The sequence below is a fragment of the Phycodurus eques genome, chromosome 10, assembly GCF_024500275.1.
Source record: "Phycodurus eques isolate BA_2022a chromosome 10, UOR_Pequ_1.1, whole genome shotgun sequence".
NCBI lineage: Eukaryota > Metazoa > Chordata > Actinopteri > Syngnathiformes > Syngnathidae > Phycodurus > Phycodurus eques.
In genome coordinates this window covers 25,376,339-25,397,842 of record NC_084534.1, presented here as the reverse complement: position 1 = coordinate 25,397,842, position 21,504 = coordinate 25,376,339, and the positions used below count along the sequence as shown (strand labels likewise).

The following is a 21,504-nucleotide window of genomic DNA, read 5'->3' as shown; positions in this document are numbered from 1 at the left end:
TCCTCTTCCCCCCGTCGCCGCCGTTTATTGTCCCATTCCGTCAGCAAGTCTGCGGTCAGAAACCTTCCGTCTCTGGCACAGACGCGCCGCATTGCACCGCCGCCATTACTGGGTAAACCATCACCCTTATTATTGCTAAATAATACTTCTGGGGCCATTTTGATCTGACGCACTGCCACATTGTCCCAAAATATTCCAAGAGTCATTTGAACTGTGAATCAATGTGATCATAAATTTCCTTTGAGACTTCTACATTGTACCCCCAAAAAACTGAACCCCTAACTCTAACCGCAATCCTAACCCTAACCCTAACCCTTGCCCCTAACATTACCATGCAAACAGCAAAATATGTGAGCTTGCTAAAAGGATGCACATTTTTGGCTCATGTTAGCACTTATTGTGTACTGTTTAACAAATACATTTTTTTAAATCAATTGATATTTCACATGACAGTGTGGACATGTTAAGCTTGACAACATCCAACTACACACATAATATAATGAAAATGATGAAATGTAAGTGTAAATGTGTATTCTGCAACCGTCCAACAGAGCCTTCTCCATAGTTACCCCCTCCTTCCGGAACACACTCGCAAAAACTCACCCGTGACTGCGGCAGTCTGAGGTCACCACCCGCTCGTTGGGCACATATAGACATACAAGCATCCACACACACATTCACACCTAAAATATGTCTTTTTGGAATCGGGGGCGGGCAGTATAACCGCAGAAAACCCTCGCAAGCACAGGCAGAACATGCAAACTACAAACAGGAAGGCTGGAGCCGTGATTCAAATGTGGAACATCAGAACTGTTTGGCAGACTTGCGAACCACTCGTTTTAGTGCCGATATAGTGTACAATAATACAATAATAATCTTATTTTGTCTCTGCAGCCATGATTTTCTTACAGCAGCAGCAGGTTACTTCGAGTTAGCATCGACGCAGGATGCCTCTCTCCAAAGCAGACCCCAAACTGCCATACAGCGGCCTTCCCAATCCCACCACGCACTTCCAGCATTCCGCAAGGCGACTTCCTTCCTGCTCCTCCGGATCCTCCGAGCTGCTGCTGAAAGGTTCATCTGTGAAGAACCTTCAGCAGCGAAGTTCCAGAGCGTATTCGCAACGGAGCTCGGCAGCTGCGACACAGCGGAGTGACGGAACGTGCTCGGCGTACAGCAGCCCTCGTATTCCAAAAAGGGAAGCCCCTCACTCAAAAGACACACTAGACCTGAGAGACCTCCAGCTTAGAAGGAACACCAACAAGAACTGGACCTTTGGGAAATATCGCCAGAGCAACGTGGACAACGCCCACGGTGCTGACAAAGCCGCATTATCCCGGCAACAATACGCCAAAGGAGACAACAGGAATGTGGAGTCTTTGGAGGGAATGGGGAGCTTCCAAGGAGAGGTGAGGAGCAATTCTGAGCGGAAGAGGAATGCTTCCAGAACAAAGCTTCCGGGAAGGGTGAACATGGCGGCTGTCGCCCCCTTCAGGTACAGGTGAGGAACGCTATATTACTGTTGGAACAATCACGGGAAACGTGACTTTCATCGCCGATGTGCGTATTTGGGTTTCGAGAGTGATTGGCCACCCATCAGGTGGGAAATTACACAACCAAGTTAAGCGGCGTACACGCTTACTGCATGATTTTTAACATCTTAAACCATTTTTAAAAGATGAAACCCTACACATGATGTGCATGCATGTTCTTACCCCTAAACCAGATATCTGTCGTAGTAACAATACTGCCTTGAGTGAGGCAGCACAGTGCCACGGACCGTCAGAAAATACAAAGAAAGAGTCCTAGTAAAAGAACAAAATCGAAGATTCTAGGCTAACTCTTAGCTTATATGGTAACTACATTGGAGTTGCAAACATTTCTCCTGGTCAATTTTACTGTGGTGAATGACTTATTATACAAACCGAGTTAAAGTCACTGATGGTGTAATGGGTGGTTGTCCGTGTCTATATGTGCCCTGCGACTGACTGGCGACCAGTTCTGGGTGTAGTCTGCCTTTCGGCCAAAGTCAGCTGGGATAGGCTCCAGCGCCCCGCGACCCTAACCAGGATAAGCGGTGTTGGAAAATGAATGGACAAACCGAGTTATACACTCAAGTGAACACAGTTGTTTCCTCGATTTGTGTCAGTCAACGGGTCACTTCCTGATTGGCCACGGTACAGTTTCACTTCACAATTACAGAACGCGTGGCTCGGCCTTACTTCCTGTTGACCACACGTAAGGATTTGCCATTGTAAATATTGAACAGGTTTAACATTTACAAGTGACAACCTTGACTGTTTTCCTAGCAAATCACGGATGAAAAATTACTCTTAACACGCCATAGGATACTCGTTCAGGATAATCTTTCAGCGACATCTGATAGATGGGGCCTTTGCTGGAAAAATGTTCAAAGCGTCAATTCGTCCAGATTTCCACCCAATTTGTGACGGTGTCACAGTCGGGCTAATTCAAATAACTGAGCCATCACATTCAGTTTCTTCATGCAGTAATGAAGAGCTGCCATTTTCGTTTTTCTCGTGGACTACATGGAACCATCATCAGGTCAAAGCCAAAAGTGAAGCAGAACTGCAGTGTTGTTGTTTCCACAGATTTGCTAACTGGGAATATCCAGTAAAGCCAGAAAAACTCTTTACTGATGTGCCAACATCGTGTTGTAGCTGAGACTCTCCAAACATTTGGATAAATCATAGGCAACTGTTTTAATTGGAACATAGAAAATGCGTCTTTTAAAAATGATATTTTACCGTAGGTGTCAGGCTCAGGAGGAGCCAAAGGCCACGTTGGAGGACCTGAGCGACTGCTCCTCAGACTCCATGGAGGTCTGCTGCGACGATCTTGGTGAGTCTATAGTGTTTATCCTCATTAGGGCTGCCGGTGAGCTGGAGCCTGTCTCGGCTGACTTTGGGGCAAGAGGCGGGGAACTCCCTGGACTGGTCGCCGGCCGATCGCACGGCAGATATAGGCAACCATTCCCACTCACATTCACTCCTATGGACAATTTTTGAGTGCTCAATCTGGAAATGCGCAACTTCCGCATTCGACAAAACGGGTCGAAGCCCTTCCTCCTGGTTCGGGTGCATGGGAAAGGAGACAATTAAACCCGTTGGAACTTTAAAATGTCTTTTGGTGAACACAAGATATCTCACAATATTTGATGTTTAGGCTTTGTCCATATTTACATTTATCATATCATATTTGCATGAATAAATATGTTTAACTTTTGTCTAAAGACACCAGCCATAAAGAAAACAACATTTTGGTAAGTCCGGCTTCAAAAAAAATCATTTCATCAAAACCACAGTGATGCTCGTTCGCGTAGCATACACAAGAAGTCAGCTAACCTGTTTTCCGGGTTTGGCCAAGTGACATTCCGCATAAAGCAGATTAACTTCCATGATTGTTTTGGGAAAAAAGGGAGGAAACCAGAGTACCTGGAGAAAACCCACCCAAGTATGGGACGAACATGCTGCACTAAAGCACGCCTGAATTTGTCTCCATCTGGTGGCGTTCCGTCTCCTTGTATCACGCAAAGAAACCAACTATTTTCGCCGCAAAGTTCAGTGAGGTAGTTAGGCGTCTTTCCAGCTAAGCAAGCGCATCACAGACGGGCTGCTTGTTGTCACAAGAGAACAACTGGCAAGAAAAGCTTCACGCTACTGTGCACGGCCCACACCTGTTATGTGCATCAACCCTTCCACATCCTCACTGCTTCCTTGGAGTCTCTGCTTGCGTGCAGGAAAAACATATCGCGGTCTTTCCTCAACTGTCAACACGAGCATAGTTTCTGGTCTCTGGAGGGGCCATCGAGACGCTGTTTGAGTCCATTGCCGTGCTGCGTAAAATGTGAAAAATGTAATGCGCGAGGTTTGCCTGCAATGGTGTTAAAAAAACAACAACTTTTTTTTTCGGCCTTTTTTGGCACTAATGTTTGCATGTGTCTTGGCCTCAGCAGCATCCCGTTGGGATACTGTTTATTATTCTTCTTATGACGAATAACTGGCGTTTTGGGGGGCCTCAAACATGCCCCAAAACTCATTCATTTGGGAAGTGTGTGTATCCTGGTAAAAATTGATGTATTTTAGGGGTCTTGAACACAAGCCCTGAAAACCCAAACAGTAGCACCCCCTGGAAAGTTGAAACAAGGATTTGCCACAGATACCTAGTTTACAAATCAACAAATTGGATGGATATGTCTATAATAACAGGATAAATAAAAATGTTTTTTGTCATTTTGGTTTGAAGCAGCAAGATTATCATTTTGGGTGAATGTCATGACTTGCACTTTGACAAACTCCTACCGGGGATTTTGCTCAAATGAGCCCCGATCAGAAGGAAGTATTCTAGACAGACGGGCGATACTAAATTGGAATGCTTTTTTTTTTCATCGAGTGTCAAAATTTGATGATCATTTCAAGAATTCACCAATGAAAAATGGGACGCAGGCGCCCGTTCAGCTCTGCTTGCAGCTTCCATTTATTTCTGTTCCCATGCTCTAAACCCCCGCGAAAACATATGTCACATTATGAAAGCTTTACAGCATCATAAACACACCACAAATGACTGTTGTCAGGCAGATTTAGCACTAGAAAGACAGATCTGCCTTTTCACACCCATCACAATATATTTTATGTTGATATTGTGAAGCGGATTTGACTGAGATAAAGGGAGCGCAAGCGGAATAAAATTCTCGTTTTAAAAGGCGGTTCTGGAGACACTCGTTTAAAAAATTGACTTTGTGGTTTCGAAAATGATGTCATTGGATGGCTTGGACTGTAAAAAATTGAATCAAATTAATTATCATAATGCGTGAGATGCTCCCCAGTGAGACGCCAGACCAGAGACTAAGTGGGTCTAAAAGGAGGCGGGACAGACGCAGACTTGAGTGCTTTGATGAGCGGATCAGCTTTCATGTCATTTTAGTGTCTGGTCGCTCTAGGGTATTTTTTGTCTTTATTTTTTGTCTTTATTTTTTTTGTAAGCAGACGGACTGACAACAGTTTTGTGTTTGATTTTTGAAAGTAGAGCAGCAGCATGTGTCGCCGGGCTTAATCAACAATAGAGTAGCGGCTGGCTACACTGAATTCAAGCAAAGTTTGCACTGCATGATTTTTGTTTGTTTGTTCATCTTTAAATAATAAGGACTGTAGGTATTCTTTCAAGTATGTATAACATATACAGTGCCACCAGAAAGTATTCACATCCCTTCACGTTTTGCTATGTTACAGACTTATTGTAAAGCTGATTTGGGTGTAGTTTTATTTAAAATAAATAAATAAATAAATAAAATACATATCTACATGAAATATCCCATCATGACAAATTACAAACATATTTTTAGACATTTGTGCAAATTTATTGAAAATGTAAACAGTTAAACATAACAGGTGCATTAGTATTCACCCCCTTTGCTTAATATTTTGTTGAAGCACCTTTGGCAGCAATCACAGCCTCGAATCTTCTTGGGTATTTTTCTACGAGCTTGGCACACCTCTTTTGGGGCATTTTCTCCCATTCTTCTCTGCAGATCCTCTCAAGGTCAGTCAGGTTGGATGGGCAGCGTCAGTGGACGGCCATTTTTAGGTCTTTCTGGAAATGTTCGATTGGATTCAAGTCCGGGCTCTGGCTGGCCCACTCAAGGACCTTCACAGGCTGCTCCTCAAGCCACTCCTTTGTTATCTTGGCTGTGTGGTTTGGGTCACTGTCATGTTGGAAGGTGAATCGACTCCTTAGTCTAAGTTCCACAGCACTCTGGAGTAAGTTCTCTTGTAGAGTTTCTCTATAATTGGCATCTGTCATCTTACCTTCTATGCGGACTAGTCGCCCAGTTCCTGGGGCAGAAAAAAACAAAAACAAAAAAAAAAACACAGCATGATGCTGCCACCACCATGCTTCACAGTAGCAATGGTGCTAGCCAAGTGATGATCAGTGCCTCTTCTACTCCAGATATGACGCTTGAAAAAAGTTCCATTTTAGTTTCACCAGGCCAGATAATTTTGTTTCTGCAGGTCTGAAAATCCTTCAGGTGCCTTTCGGCAAACTCCAAGTGGGCTGTCATGTGGCTTTTAGTGAGAATTGGCTTCTGTCAGGCCACTCTACCATAAAGGCCTGATTAGTGGAGTGCATTAGCAATGGTTGACCTTCTGGATGGTTCTCTTATCTCTGCACGGAAACACTGGAGCGCCGCCTTAGTGACCAAAGGGTTCTTGTTCACCTCTCGGACAAAGGCCCTTCTACCCCGGTTACTCAGCTTGGTCGTAAGGCCAGATCTAGGAAGGGTCCCGGCGGTTCCAAACTTCTTCCAATCCCGAATAATCAGAATCAGAATCAGAATCAGAATCATCTTTATTTGCCAAGTATGTCCAAAACACACAAGGAATTTGTCTCCGGTAGTTGGAGCCGCTCTAGTACAACAAACAGTCAATTTACAGAACACTTTGGGGACATAAAGACATTGACAAAAAACAATTGTGCAAAAAGATGCAGAGTCCTCTAGACCGAGACCACAGTGGTTTTCGGGACCTTTATTGCTGCTGGAATTCTTTTATATATGCACTGCCAACTGTGAGACCTCATATAGAGAGGTGTGCGCCATTCCAAATGATGTTCGATCAACTGAATTTATCACAGGTGGACTCCATTCAAGTTGTAAAAGCATCTCAAGGATGATCAATGGAAATCAGATGCACCTGAGCTTAAGTTTGAGTGTCAAAGGGTGTGAATACTTATGTACCTACTATGTTTGAATGTTTAAATTTTTTTTTAATAAATTTACACAAATGTCTGAAAATATGTTTTTACTTTGTCATTATGGGATATTTTATGTCGATTTTTTTTCACAGAAAACTATACTCAAATCAGCTTTACAATAAGTCTGTAAGATAGCAAAATGTGGAAAGCGTGAAGCAGTGTGAATATTTTCTGGTGGCACTGTATGTATAGCACAACATTCTACTGAGAATCCAGTCAATAAAATTATGATAAAATTGAAATCATTATTAATACAGTATATTATTTTTTTTTAATGGGGACCACATATTTGCATTTACATTTAAAATTATTTGGACTAAATAAGTGCATTAAAACAAAGTTACTAATTATTATCTTATATATTGTTATCAGTTCAGTATTATTATTTTTTAACTTTGTGGTTAATAATTAATTTTAAATAATTAATTACAAAAGTGAATTAAAAATTGTATTAATTAAATACATAATTATTTCAGACACACCGAAGAATTTTATAGCACCTTTTAAGTTCCCCAAGGACGCTTATTTATATTGACTTCTGGAATTTACGCTTGGGCTTAATTAAAATTAATACATTTGTAATGATGAATGTAAAAAGCCTCAAATTAAAGCTGAACATCTGCAGTTAAAGCTCATCTCTTACAATTTGTTTCAAATCCATTGTGGTGGTGTTTCGAGGAAAAAAGTTGAGAATTGTGTTGATGTCCCAACAGTGGCGTCCAAAGCTCTGGAGCTGCCCGGGGCACAGAAAATATATTTTATGCCTCACAAAAACCGTGACTTGGACAAAACATGCAGGGTCCAGAGATGATATGTCAAAACAAGTTCCATCCAGATCTGATCCAGACTGCACATTTGGCAGAAATGAGAATATCTGTGTCAAATCTCATTAGATCAATTTGAAATTTGTTGTGCTCATGAGGGCTCTTATTACATTTTGGGTCCCAAGATTATAGCTGCTGACACATGTTGAAGCCTAGGGCAGAGGTCTCCAGTTTGTGAGCACTTATGTTTACACACATTTTCTCTTTGTAGATGTAATTACTCTCCATTCATAAACGGACATGTTTTTAACACGCTTCTCCCCCACGCGGGCCTCTGATCTTAAAGCCACGGTGTCGTCATGATAGCGTCATCCTTGCAGCTGAGCGCCCCTAAAATATGACGCATAGCGCTCGGGGAAGGCCAGCTGTGTAAGAGTCGGTCCACGCAAACATGATGGTGCCTTGAGATGATCGCTTGGAGAGGGAATTAAAGACAGATGTGGAGGAAAACACTCTCCTCAGAGCAGGAAACTGCTTGAATGTTTTCTTCAAAAGTAACTCACCAGGTCCATCATACCATGCTTCAGCCCAGTTAGCCTTCCCTCCTATTATATATATGCTTATTGCTATTTTTTCTTTATCGTCACATCTAGAACATTGTTTTTCCCCCCCCCCCACAGACTAGCATTGGTTACGGCAACGTTGCTAATTTGGTCAAAAACATACCAGACGATTGTTGCATTGACATCCTTAGTGACATAAATCAAGCGTAGCGTTACTTCCTTCCTCGTGATAGCGAGAGCTCATCTCCAATTAAACAACATAATAACATTTTCTGGGTTGCGGAAAACTAGCGTGGCTGGAATTAGTCACCCAAGGATTAGTTACGTACTCGGTATCTCTCGTTCAAAACAAACACGCTATTGAGCCGACCATGGGCGTTGGCCCGTGACCTCCAGTCAGCACAAGTCAGGAGGACTGGAACATGTTCGCAGAAACTAATTGGCAGAACAAATGCAATAGTCCACATCCCTCCCTGTTGCTGTATTTAAAGAAAAGCACTGGTGCGCAATGGGAGCCCGTTGTGACAGTCTTGGACTTTGTGGCGTATTCAAAACGGGGTTTAGAGAAGGTTGACATCATAGACAAAACTCTAAAAACACAGTGACTTGGTGTTGTATAAAGTTCTAGACAAGTTGTTCTAAAGATGTCTTGGTGGGGGAAAAAATTATGCTGTATACAAAAATATTGCTTTTAATTATTAGGGTCATTCAGAATATCAAAACAATTATACTAAGTGAAAAATATTGAACTATTACAAGAAAAATAAAAACGAAAAAGCCTGAATGTTGTGAATGTGTTACATGGCTGCTGGTCTCATTATAGTGTGTTTCTTTATGTAGCATTACTGACATTTACTTGTTCAAATTACGACTTGCTTGATTATAATTTTGTCTTTTTTTTTCCCAATGGGACCCTAACACTCTATAACTATATGCCAGGACAAAATGGTGGCATGTGCTTATGATAAACAGCTACTCTTAAATCTTATACTAAGTACTTATATAGTACTAATGGTATGTGAGAAACATATAGTACATCTAGTACTTGTTTATACTTATTATGCTGGGTAAAACTGTTTGTGTAAAATCCATATATAAGTTTATTTAGTATATCTCAGATAGAAGAAGTGAGTGCACTCCAGTAGAGTTTTTCAAAGGACAATGCAGGACCGAATATGTGTTTTTGGCTGTGGTTTGTGTGTGTCATGAGGTCTAGTGCACATGTCATAAGAGATGGGGGAGTTCCCATGCTGCACTTCTTCTTGTGAGTCCCCCTCTGTGTGCTGTGACATGTGAAATGTTATGATACTGTAACTTTAACGTGGAATATTTTAAAAGAGGATTAGGCTCATGTGTCAATAAAGAGACTGGATGCTCAATTCTGTGTGTGTGTGTGCCTGTAATTACATGTTTCTTTTGCATAGTTTTGTGTGTGGTTTTGGGCGTGTTAACTTGCTTACACTGGCACATGTTGCTTGCTGAGGCTCTCAGAGTGGACTTTTTAAAATCTTTTTTTTTTTTTTTTTTTTTTTTACAAGCAGGGAATAAAGACCAACAAATCTTTACAAAAGACCAATACGTCTTGACAAGGCATCGCGGTTCATGTGATTACTGTAGTTTGGGTTGTTAAACCGTTATAATTAACTCAATGCAATTGATATGGTAAGAAAGCTTAGACAAGGAATCTGGATCGGGATCAAGAGTAGATCCAGTTGCTCCAGTTGTTGCTTCAACTGAAGCTTTAACAGTTGTTGCGGTGTGCTTTAGCGTCTGTGATTATGAATGGCTGCCCATTCACACTTGGTATAGACATTTTTAATCAGTTAAGCATTTAGCCGTTGCCAAATTTCTGAAATTTGTGTGGTAAGGTTGGTCGTCGTTGCCAAGGGTTAAAGCAAAGGAGGTTTTGGATCCTAAAAATTGGTTGCAACCAAATGGATTCAGGCCCAACAACTATGCTGCCAAAACAGGCTGTTGTCGTAACCAAGTAAGGTCAAGCATTCCAAAAGTGAACGGGGTGAGGTTCCCCATGTTGGCGGCGTTGGCGCACAATTTTGGTACCCTGGAAGCTAGTGTTGCTCAAGCTCACATTATTCAATAAGAATCAGTAGGCATTATGTTGTTACAGTTGGCTTGTGAAAGCAAACACCTATAGCCGCTTTTCCAGTGAACTACCACAGGAAAGTGCAATAACCATGCTGCCATTGAACACATCAGTCGGCATGAGCAGACAACAACGATGGACTTTTCACCATACGGCTCTTAGTAACATACTATTTTTCACCATCTTTACAATGTGAGAGACCCGACACATGATGAGAAAAAAAATCAGGAAGTGTGTTCTTACTGCTCTTGTAGTGTATGGTGTACTTCAGATGACCAACACAGCACAACACAAGAACAACCATATCGCCATCGACAATTGCGACTCATCTCACCAAAACAGATGTCTGATGTTCTACCAAGACTGACCTTTCAGACTGCCGAAAAATATAAGAACAAAGAGCCGAAGAAAGCTAGCCTAACTGTTGTTGAAACAGACAACATAACCAGTTGTTCCTCTATTTTTGTCCGGCAACAGTCTGAGCTTCAGGGCGCTTCCTGATTGGCTATCTTTACGTTTGATGTCACAGTCGGAGTCCGTGGCTCAGCCGACCTCTGTTTTGACCACAGACATAAAGATTTGCTATCGTAAATATTGAACATGTTTCACATTTAGGATTGTCAGCACAGAGCTACTTTGGAGCAGATCAGAGAGAAACAAACAAACAAACAAAACAAAATTACTCTTAACACACCCCACACAACATGATAATCACTCAGGATTATTTCAGAGACATCTGGCAATCAAGCCTTTGCTTACTTTGATCGGAAGAGAGGAAAAATGCTCAAATTAAATCCCGTTTATCAGTACCCCACTTAAGGAGACACATCTTATCCAAGAAGAGATTGAGGGCAGTAAGAAAACAGAGCATAGAGCAGAGATTTTGGAGAAAGGTAAGGTGAGCATGTGTGTTTATTTTCTTCGTCTCTTGTCGTATATCCTCAAGCCTGATAAGGTACTACCTGATTTTGCCAGTGGAAAAATGTCAATGGTGAGTAGAACCACATCGAGTTGAGTCAGTACTGTGAAGTATATAAGGGCCATTAGGCCACTACTGTTCCTTGTTTTTTGTTGGAATATATAATTCTGTCTCGATTGTAGGGTTTCATTGTAGAAACAAACACAGTCTGAAAACTAAACAATCAACAATTGTTACATTTCTACAATATGAATCATGGAATTTCCTCCAAATGACTTGACTTGTCAATATCAATAGACGACAGGGTCTGCTTACAAATAATGATTGCAACAGACAGTAGAGGTGAAGGAGGTGGTGGGGGTGGGGGCTACAGGAAGAACAAAGGCTTCAGAGAAACTGGTACAAAAATGTGCTGTTACATCAGACTGGTGCCATTTTTTTTTGTCTTTCACACTGAGAAAAGCGAGAATGTGCAAATGCAGGGAAAAGCGATGAAGAGGAGAAGGGAGGGGAGTGGGAGGTAAGAGAGGGAGGAGGAAGAAGAAGAGGAGGAGGGGAGCGTTGCTGCATCTGCCGCCGCTATCATTCTGCCGTTGCCCACTCCCGCTGTAGCAGCGGTGCGTTCGGAGAGAAGCGTGTGGTGGACGAGGGAAAAAAAGAAGGGGGGAGGAAAAGCAGGACATTAGGGAAGGGAGCGCCTGGGCAGCACTGCAACAGCTGCAGCGGGAGGAAAGAGAGACGGAGCGAAGGAAGGAAGGAAGGAAGAAGAAGAGGAGGTTGCAGGAAGTCTTTTTTCATGCAGGTTTTCTTTGTGCCCTGAACAAGGTCGCAGTGTGGAACCACATTTTTCTCCCTTGCCCGCTGATGCTCGTCTCTCCGGTCCCATGCAGGAGGCATGCTTGGGAATAGTGTGAAAGGCAGGGAAGGAGATTTCAAGATGGATAGCTCCAAAGCATACAGCCAAGCAGATGGCAAAGGACTTGGCTTTGGGGCCAAGAGGGCCAAATCTGGGGCACCTCAGAGTACCCAACGGGGTGAACTCAAGGTTTACCGGGCGGGTAGCTCCGAGGGCAGGCTGCCGGTGGCCTCCGGCCTTCGCAAGCAGAGGTCCATGACCAACCTGGCCGTGCTCACCGACGCCGAGAAGAAGTTGCACCTTTACGAGCCCAAGTGGAGCGATGACATGGCCAAGACCGGTGCGGGCGCCCCGAGGAAGACAGGCAAGCCGGCAGGCAAGGCGGCAGGTCGTGGTGCACCACTTTCTCGCAACCTCTCCAAGTCAGAACACTCTCTTTTCCAAGGCAAACCCAAGCCCTTCGCCCCTTTGGCAGCTCCCTCAGCTCCCGGCAAGCAAAGCCGGATCCCTCGCGCTCCGTATGCAGAGGTGAAGCCCCTCAGCAAAGCCCCCGAAGACGGAAGGTCGGATGACGAGATCCTTTCCAGCAAGGCCAAAACTGCTACCAAGAAGCCGGGAGGTGGAGGGGATTCTGGCTCCAAGGGCCAGGGGGAAGAAGGTGGGGACAAACCCTTCCTGAAGGTGGACCCCGAGCTTGTGGTGACAGTGCTGGGCGACCTGGAGCAGCTGCTCTTCAGCCAGATGTTAGGTGAGTGCAACAGGGCCAGGTTTCAGGTTCCCATAGCTGACTTTTGTGCAGCCTGGATCGATCTAATCACAGTAACTCTGCGATTGACCGGTGACAGGCTAAGTAGTAGAAAATGGATGAATGGAGGGCGTTTCGGTCACTGGTAGTAGTTGTTCACATAGCTGACTCTTGAACAAATCTCGATCTGATCACCCTCGTTGAGTACAATTGATCAGGGGCTTGTCCAAGGTATAGTTGCCCAGTCAGCTGGGATAGACCCCACCTCACCCACGATGACCGCTAGAAAATTAATGGATGGATGGGGCTTTGACCGTTTGTAGTGTAGTTGTTCATGAAGCTTATTCGTGTGGCTGGGCTCGATCTGAACCCTGTGGTTTTTCAGTTGACAAACAATTCGTCCTGGGTGTAGTTGCCCACAGTCAACTTGATAGATTCCAGCTCACCCACAATCCTGAACATGCTAAGCGGCAGAAAATGGCTCCATCTGATCACTGTAGTTCTGCAATGGACTAGTGGCTTTTCCAGGTTGTGCTCGCCCTAAGCCAGTTGGGATAGACTCTAGCTTGGGGTGTGTTGGTTGTGTAGCGGTTCACATAGCTGACTTGGCGAGGGATTCCCCCATTCACAGTCAGCCCCGCCGACCAGTTCAGGATGTAGTCCACCTTTCACCCGAACCTCACTGGAATAGGCTCCAGCTTGAGTGAGATGAACAATGGATGGAGGTGGTTTTGGCCATTGATAGTGCAGTGGTTCACATAGCTGGGACGATTCCCACTCACAATCAACCCTGTCTACCGGTTCAGGATGCAGTCCACCTTTTGCCCCAAGTCAGCTGGGATCGGCTCTCAGATTGGAAAATGGATGGATGGGAGGTTGAGGGTGCATCGTACCACCGCCCCACTTGTGCGAACTGTAAGGAATCCTCAACAGGCAGCACACACCCCTGCATGCAGGCGCCACGCGGCACCTGCTCGGATGCCGCAGCCTTGACAAATTACGCTGACATCTTAAAACATTCACGCATTTCCTCGTAAATCCCAATGTTTTCCAGATAGAGGACTGGATTGGATAGGGATTGCGGTCATGTGCTGTGCTGCATTGTTCTTCCTCTGCCTCAGCGTGCGACTGTAATTGTGTGAAACGTGCTTGTTTCCGATCACAACATAATTGCAAGCGCAAACAAAAAAGCACCCAAGGGCTCGGCGATGATGACGATGATTACCAGCAGCCTGATCTCTCCTGTCAAAACCTCCTGTTTGCTGCTCCCCAAAGGAAAAAAAAAATGACCGGTGTGCCATATTGAATACATTTTTGAGGCGCAGACGCACATTTAGCCTCCTCCCGGTTCCATTCATGTGTTAGGGCGCTGACAGATGGTTTGCAGTCTGTGTGCAAATGGCAGGGAGATGGTGCTGTCTTCTCTTTGTCCGGATAGAGGTCAGTTTTATCAATAGAGGAGGCAATTGATCATAGATTCTGATGATGTTTTGTTCTTTGGCAGGCTTCTCATGCTCAGTTTTGATTGACACTGTCAGAGAGGTATTCATTTAACAATGTACTTGTGGTTGTAGTAATTGCAGTGCTTCATACTGAGAACTGTTTCTAATATTCCAGTGACCTTATTTTGCAATAATAGGGGCAAGCTACTGCAAGTCAGTATGATGCAGTTCCACACCACTGCAAACTGAAACCATATTGTTGCCTTTGTGAAGGCAAACATGTCCTGTTGGATACCAAATCTGGAGGATGTAATACATGGTCAATGTGGCACTGTAAATAAAATTATAAGTTGTCATGTTGATGAGTTCATGTTTCCAATTACATCCTAATGATTACATCTGTGCTGATTAAACACATTACACATGGTTCTCTATGCCGTTGGGATATCTATCAGGCATATTAGTTACACATAAAGATGCATATACCTTGCAAAAGTATTTACCACCTTTGGCTCTGTGACATTACAACCTCTACTTTGAATGTTTTTTTTCAATCAGAATTTTATTTGATGGATCTTCACAAGTTTTGAAGTGAAATGAGAAATACAATACATATCTAAAAAGATTGAAGGTTTTTGTTTTTCAATAAATGACTGAAAATTGGCATGTGCATCCACCCCCTTTGCTATGAAGGCCATAAAAAGCTCTCAAGCAACCAATTACCTTAAAAATTCACTTAATTAGTGAAATGAAGTCCACCTGTGTGCAATCTTAGTGTTACATGAGCTTTCAGTATATACACACCTTTTCTGAAAGGCCCCAGAGGCTGCAACACCAATGTGAGAGGCACCACTAACCGAACACAGCCATGAAAACCAAGGAACTCTCGAAACAATTCAGGCACAAAGTTGTTGAGAAGTCAGGGTTGGGTAAAAAAAAATAATCTGTGACCAAATATATCTATCCATAGGACCACAATAAGCCGTGTACTTCATAAAGTTGGGCTTTATGGGAAATTGGCCAGAAGAAAGCCGTTAATTTCAGCTGAAAATAAGATGGCACATTTTGAGATTCCAAAAAGCGATGTGGGAGACTCCCAAAACGCATGGAAGAAAGTGCTCTGGTCAGATTAAAGTCAAATCTATATTTTTAGCCATCAAGGAAAAATGTCTGGTGCACACCCAATACATCTCATCACCCCAACAACACCATCCCCACAGTGAAACATGGTACTGGCAGCATCATGCTGTGGGGATGTTTTCAACAGAAGTTACTGGGAGCTGGTATGAGTTGAGAGAAAGATGGTTGGTGCTCATTTCTAAACACAGTGAAATTCTTCAGCAAAACCCATACAAGTGACAGACAAACTTGAAGGAGCTGGAGCCATTTTCCTTTGAGGAATGGGGAAAAAAAATCCCAGTGGCAAGATGTGGAAAGCTCATAAGAGACTTGCTGGTGATCCTACAAAGTACTGACTTCAGGGGCATAAATAGTGCCAATTTTAAGCTTTTTATTTTTTGTTATTTAATCGTTGAAATTATCGGTTGCAAATGTAACATGGTTAAAAAGCCAAGGGGGTACATACTTTTGCAAGGCACTGTATTTATTATGAATAGCTAAGTATCTGGATATCGCAGGATGAATGGCAAGTTCTTTTTCACTCCACTACACACTGGAGTGTTTTTACGGTAGAATAAATGTTAGAAATGTTTCTTTGTAAATAGCTTCACTCGTTTCATAGGTTTATGTGACATAATGATCAACAAACAGGTCAGATTAACACATTCAGTGCCATTGACGGCTTTAGAAGTCAAATATTCATGTTAACTGGGAAGGCTGGCAAGTGAATGAGTTAAAAAAAAGAAAGAAGATAAATTAAAAGTGACAGTGACACAGATTCCAGGTCATTATGACGACAGACTCACATTCATGTAAAATGGAGACCGTTATATTACTGGCATAAAAACTAGACACGGAGGGCGGCATAGTGGGTGTGGGGCGGGGGGTGTGTGGGGTTGACCTAACATTTCAATGTAATGATATGTGATCGGTCATGCAAGAGCTCTGCAAATGTCGCAATATCCCCCCTTACTTATGCCAAGAAACAGGAAGACGGGCTATGAAATCAGTGGCGCGGCCTGCAAGCATGAAAGGGTTTACAGATTTGACTTTATGACATTTCAAGGAAACTGCTTCCACACAGCGAGGTATCCCAGCCTCTGAGTCTACTTCATTTCCCCCATTGTGTGTCAGTATGCAGAACAACAACCCAGAAAAAAGGCAGAAAAATGCAGGGTATTGCTTCTCGAGCTAGATGCAAGATTACTACTTTGTGGCCATCTTGGTTAGCGGGTTAACATGAACTCAAAAAGTGAATGAGTTAAAAAAAAAACTGTGTATGCTCTATAGTACATCTACAGAGTATACAGGAGAAAAGCCATCTCTTCTGCCTTTTAATATCACAAAGCAATTCCACCGTCAAGTGCTTCCTTGTGATCCACTTGAAGTCTTCACTTTCTGATCTTCCTCTTTGCATCTTGCAAATTGGATGCTAGTTATTACAACGTGCTGGTTTCAATCGGCATCTCGTCGACGCTGTTTTCGAGTTACACTTCTGTTGCATCATTCATTTATTGGACTTTGTCATTTGCTTTGCTTGCTCTTCTTTGAGTTGGATGTGGCCATCATTGCAATGCCTGGGGATCAGTAAATGTACTTGTGCAGTAGTATAACCCAGTGTACTTAAAGACTATATTTATTCCTTTTAACAAAGAACAGTCGTTATAGGACAGTGGTAACTGTGTTCTCCTTGTGTGATTTTCTTTCTTCCCTCTGACAAGATTAATTACTACCTGTTGCCAATCTTCGCTAATGAGTAGTAAGCTTGAGCTAACAAAACTAGTACAACCCCAATTCCAACGAAGTTGGGACATTGTGTTAAACATAAATAAAAACAAAATACAATGATTTGCAAATCACGTTCGACCTATATTTAATTGAATAGACTACAAAGACAAGATATTTAATGTTCAAACTGATAAAGTTTTTGTTTTTAGCAAATAATCATTTACTTTGAATTTTATGGCTGCAACACGTTCCAAAAAAGCTGGGACAGGGTCATGTTTACCACTGTGTTACATCACCTTTTCTTTTAACAATATTCAATAAACGTTTGGAAACTGAGGACATTAATTATTGAGGCTTTGTAGGTGGAATTCTTTCCCATTCTTGCTTGATGTACAGCTTCAGCTGTTCAACAGTCCGGGGTCTCCATTGTCGTATTTTACGCTTCATAATGTGCCACACATTATCAATGGGAGACAGGTCTGGACTGCAGGCAGGCCAGTCTAGTATCCACACTCTTTTACTACGAAACCACGCTGTTGTAACGTGGGCAGAATGTGGTTTGGCATTGTCTTGCTGAAATAAGCAGGGGCGTCCATGAAAAAGACGTTGCTTGGATGGCAGCATATGTTTCTCCAAAACCTGTATGTACCTTTCAGCATTAATGGTGCCGTCACAGATGTGTAAGTTACCCATGCCATTGGGACTAAAACAGCCCCATACCATCACAAATGCTGGCTTTTGAACTTTGCATCCATAACAGTCCGGCTGGTTCTTTTCCCCTTTGGCCCGGGGGACACAACGTCCACAATTTCCAAAAACAATTCCACATTGCATCAGTCCATCTTAGATGAGCTCGGGGCCCAGAGAAGCTGGCGGCGTTTCTGGGTGTTGTTGATAAATGGCTTTTGCTTTGCATAGTAGAGTTTCAAGTTGCAGTTAGGGATGTAGCGCCGAACTGTATTTACTGACATTGGTTTTCTGATGCGTTCTTGAGCCCATGTGGTGATATGGTTAACACGTTGATGTCGTTTTTTGATGCAGTGCCGCCTGAGGGATTGAAGGTCACGGGCATTCAATGTTGGTTTTCGGCCTTGCCGCTTACATGCAGTGATTTCTCCAGATTCTCTAAACCTTTTGATGATATTATGGACCGTAGACGATGAAATCCCTAAATTCCTTGCAATTTTACATTGAGGAACATTGTCCTTAAACTGTTGGACTATTTTCTCACACACTTGTTCCCAAAGAGGTGAACCTCGCCCCATCTTTGGTTGTGAATGACTGAGCAATTCAGGGAAGCTCCTTTTATACCCAATCATGGCACACACCTGTTCCCAATCAGGCTGTTCACCTGCGGGATGTTCCAAACAGGTGTTTGATGAGCATTCCTCAACTTTCTCAGTCTTTTTTGCCACCTGTCCCAGTTTATTTTGGAACGTGTTGCAGCCATAAAATTCTAAGTTAATGATTATTTGCTAAAAAAAAAATAGTTTATCAGTTTGAACATTATATATCTTGTCTTTGTTGTGTATTCAATTAAATATAGGTTGAACATGATTTGAAAATCATTGTATTCTGTTTTATGTTCAACACAACGTCCTAACTTCATTGGAATAGGGGTTGTAGATAGTGATCCAAATATGCCATAGTTTTATCCTGAAGTAACCCTTCAATTTTTTTTTTTTCATATTTTGGGGATAACTTGGTAAAAAAAAGTAAAGTTAACTCCGTAAGTCGGCAAAAACTGCCTAAATCAAGCATTTTTGTGGGCAAATCTAGCGTTTTATTTCCTTCTTTCTGTCATGTTGATGGAGCAAATCGGGTCAAAACCAATTTTTTAATTGAATGCGTCACTGTGGGGATTATTAACAAATGTTTGGAGATTTCTGTATGAGTTACCTTCAACATTCACAGCAATCACCGCGATGCCCAGTGACAGAAGTCCAGAATAAATATCCTTTATTGATCAGTAAATGCCACTCCTGTCCTGTAATATACGCAAGTGTATTTAAAGACAATATTTCGTTTTACTGAGGACGACAGTCATGGCAGGATTAAGGATTGTGTTGTCCTATGTGAACGTATGCCTTCCATGTGATAATGTCAAATGAACACCATGAAATTACCTTTTGGGGGACTGTGGTCGCCCTCTAAAAGATGGCCGGTCAATCCCTGGTTGACTAACTGTCGAGATAAGGAATTCAAAATAAGGTGAAAAGCTAATGAGCGTCGTATTTTATTTTATTTTTTTTAAATCGAACCACAGATCCTGAGTCGCAGAGGAAACGTACGGTGCAGAACGTCCTCGACCTCCGGCAGAATTTGGAGGACACCATGTCGAGTCTGCGGGGCTCTCAGCTCAGCCACAGGTGAGTACAACAACAATAACAAAATGAACCGGCACAACAGTACAAGCAGAAGTTCACTAGTAACATAATCTACCTTCTGATCACAAGAGATAGTGCCTCGGCATGATAGTGTTTCAGACCGTGTAATCTGACGGACTCTGGCTGCTGCTTGAAACTGGCTCTGGATCTTCACCCAGCCTAGCGAACATATCATGGGCAGAGAAACTCTGTGTGGGGGCGGTAATTATTGTATATAAATTAGTCCCACTCTTACATAAAAGAATAGCCATAGGCAAATACTTGTTGGTTGTTGAATTACTTACGGTCGAGGCCCAAATATTTGTATACAAGCAATAAAAAAAGTACATTTTCCTTATAAGTTCCCTTTAAGGCGTTGGACAGGTACCACTGTATGAGGTAAAACTGATGTCTGCCTCTCTCCAAAGTGGAGCAGGTTAACTCAGTTCCTCTGCTGATAAATTATCCAACAAGGACGGATATAAATACTCCCATGGTCGTCACCATTGTGATATTTATTGAGGTGACTCGGTGCCTATAGTTATGTAATGAAAAGTGTGCACATACACACACACACACAAGATGCTCCCATTCTTACCGAGAGTAATTTTCAAACCCTGACCCACTTACAGGAGGAAAACTTTACACAATGCAGGTTTTGTGAGAAAGCGCTACACTGCCGCAATAGACAAATTTCAACAGTGGAACCTCCAAAGTCAAACACCCTAAAATTAAAAAGACAAACTATGCCTCATAAGTCAAACAAACAGAAATGGAGGCGTACCTAATGAATTGTCCTTTGCCATGCGCGTCCACAGCTGTGCGGACAGCAGCAATGTGGGCTACGACAGCGACGACACCAATGCCCGCAGCATGTCCAGCCTGTCCAACCGCTCCTCGCCGCTGTCGTGGCGTCACGGGCAAGCCAGCCCTCGCCTCCAGGCGGGCGACGCCCCGTCCTCGGCGGCGGGTGGGTACCAGGGGGCCAAGACCATCTCGCCGTACGTTGCCCAAACCATGCCGGCTCGCTGCTCGGGCAGGCTGAGCGGGACATCGCGCGTGGATCTTCTGGACGACGGAGACCTCAAGTCTGGTTACCTGAGCGACAGCGACCTTCTGGGGAAGAGCCTCCCGGATGACGAAGACAACCTCACTAATGGGTAAGTAGCATGGATGTATCGGGTGTCCTGTTTCCATGGCAACACATGTCCCTGTTTCCAGTGCTGACTGCAGATGCCATTTTGGTGTCTGTTCGCACATTTCGACTGCAGGAGCTTTAGCCTGGAACTAGGAATTTGGGTAAGCCCCCGCTATTCATTCGCGATAGGGACCAAGCATTGCTGCAAATAGCAAGAAGGTGCGAGTAATTGCGACCCACCTAATAATGTTTCTAATTGCCGCTATAAACAGTTTGAACTGCCAATATGTAGAATTTCCAAGACTCTTCAACACAGGCTGAGCTTAGCTCCTCCTTGACATACAAAGCCCTCTCAGTCGAGATGGATCACTTAATACCACACAATACTACCTTGACACCAATTACTACTTTCCTATTAGCCCGGGCTTTGGTGACATCTTGTGTCATCTTAATGAATTGCAGAAAGAAGACAAAAATACGTCAATGGGTGATTTTGTAAATAGCGCTCACTGTATTGAGGAACCATTGTGTATTTGGACTGAAGTATTGTCTGAGTTTAGTTCAGGGGTCATTTATCGGGGCCAAAAGAAGACCATTCTTGCTTGGATAGTATTTTTGTCAATCTCATGTATTTCCATCCATCCATGTTCTATTGTGCTTTTCATCATTAGGGTCACATTTTCACCAATGAACAATTGTTTCTGGAATGTGGAACGTTTAAAACGCTACACACGAATGCCAGAGTTGAGGTTCAAACCCCAAACCTCTCGACTGCGAGGCAGACGTACGCACCTGTATTTCCTGTCGTAGTTGCTTTTATAGCACGGTTGAAAAAGCAGCTAATGCTGGCTAATAGGCAGTAAACCCTATCCTCAATGCTTCATTGTTGCAAGGGACATTTTAATAATTCAACAACGGTGACGTACATGACAGTGTCTTCTTGCCAATATATTTGTGCTTCGTTCAATATGCTTTTGCCGGCCAAGCAG

General features: G+C 43.1%; 1 protein-coding gene across 7 annotated transcripts in view; it reads left to right on the top strand.

Moving 5' to 3' along the window:
- The window catches only part of nav1b (neuron navigator 1b), a 61,065-nt gene that overhangs the window by 6,480 nt on the left and 33,081 nt on the right, over positions 1-21,504 (top strand). For 4 of the 7 annotated variants that reach the window (XM_061687101.1, XM_061687099.1, XM_061687098.1 and 1 more), the window contains exons 1-3: positions 11,678-12,725; positions 19,278-19,380; positions 20,196-20,537. In XM_061687101.1, coding sequence (XP_061543085.1) covers positions 12,017-12,725; positions 19,278-19,380; positions 20,196-20,537 — 1,154 coding nt within the window. In that variant the 5' untranslated portion in view covers positions 11,678-12,016. Of the gene's footprint in view, positions 1-894; positions 1,502-2,773; positions 2,863-11,677; positions 12,726-19,277; positions 19,381-20,195; positions 20,538-21,504 lie in introns of those variants that run through there. The other 3 variants (XM_061687103.1, XM_061687100.1, XM_061687102.1) reach the window with 2 other exon arrangements.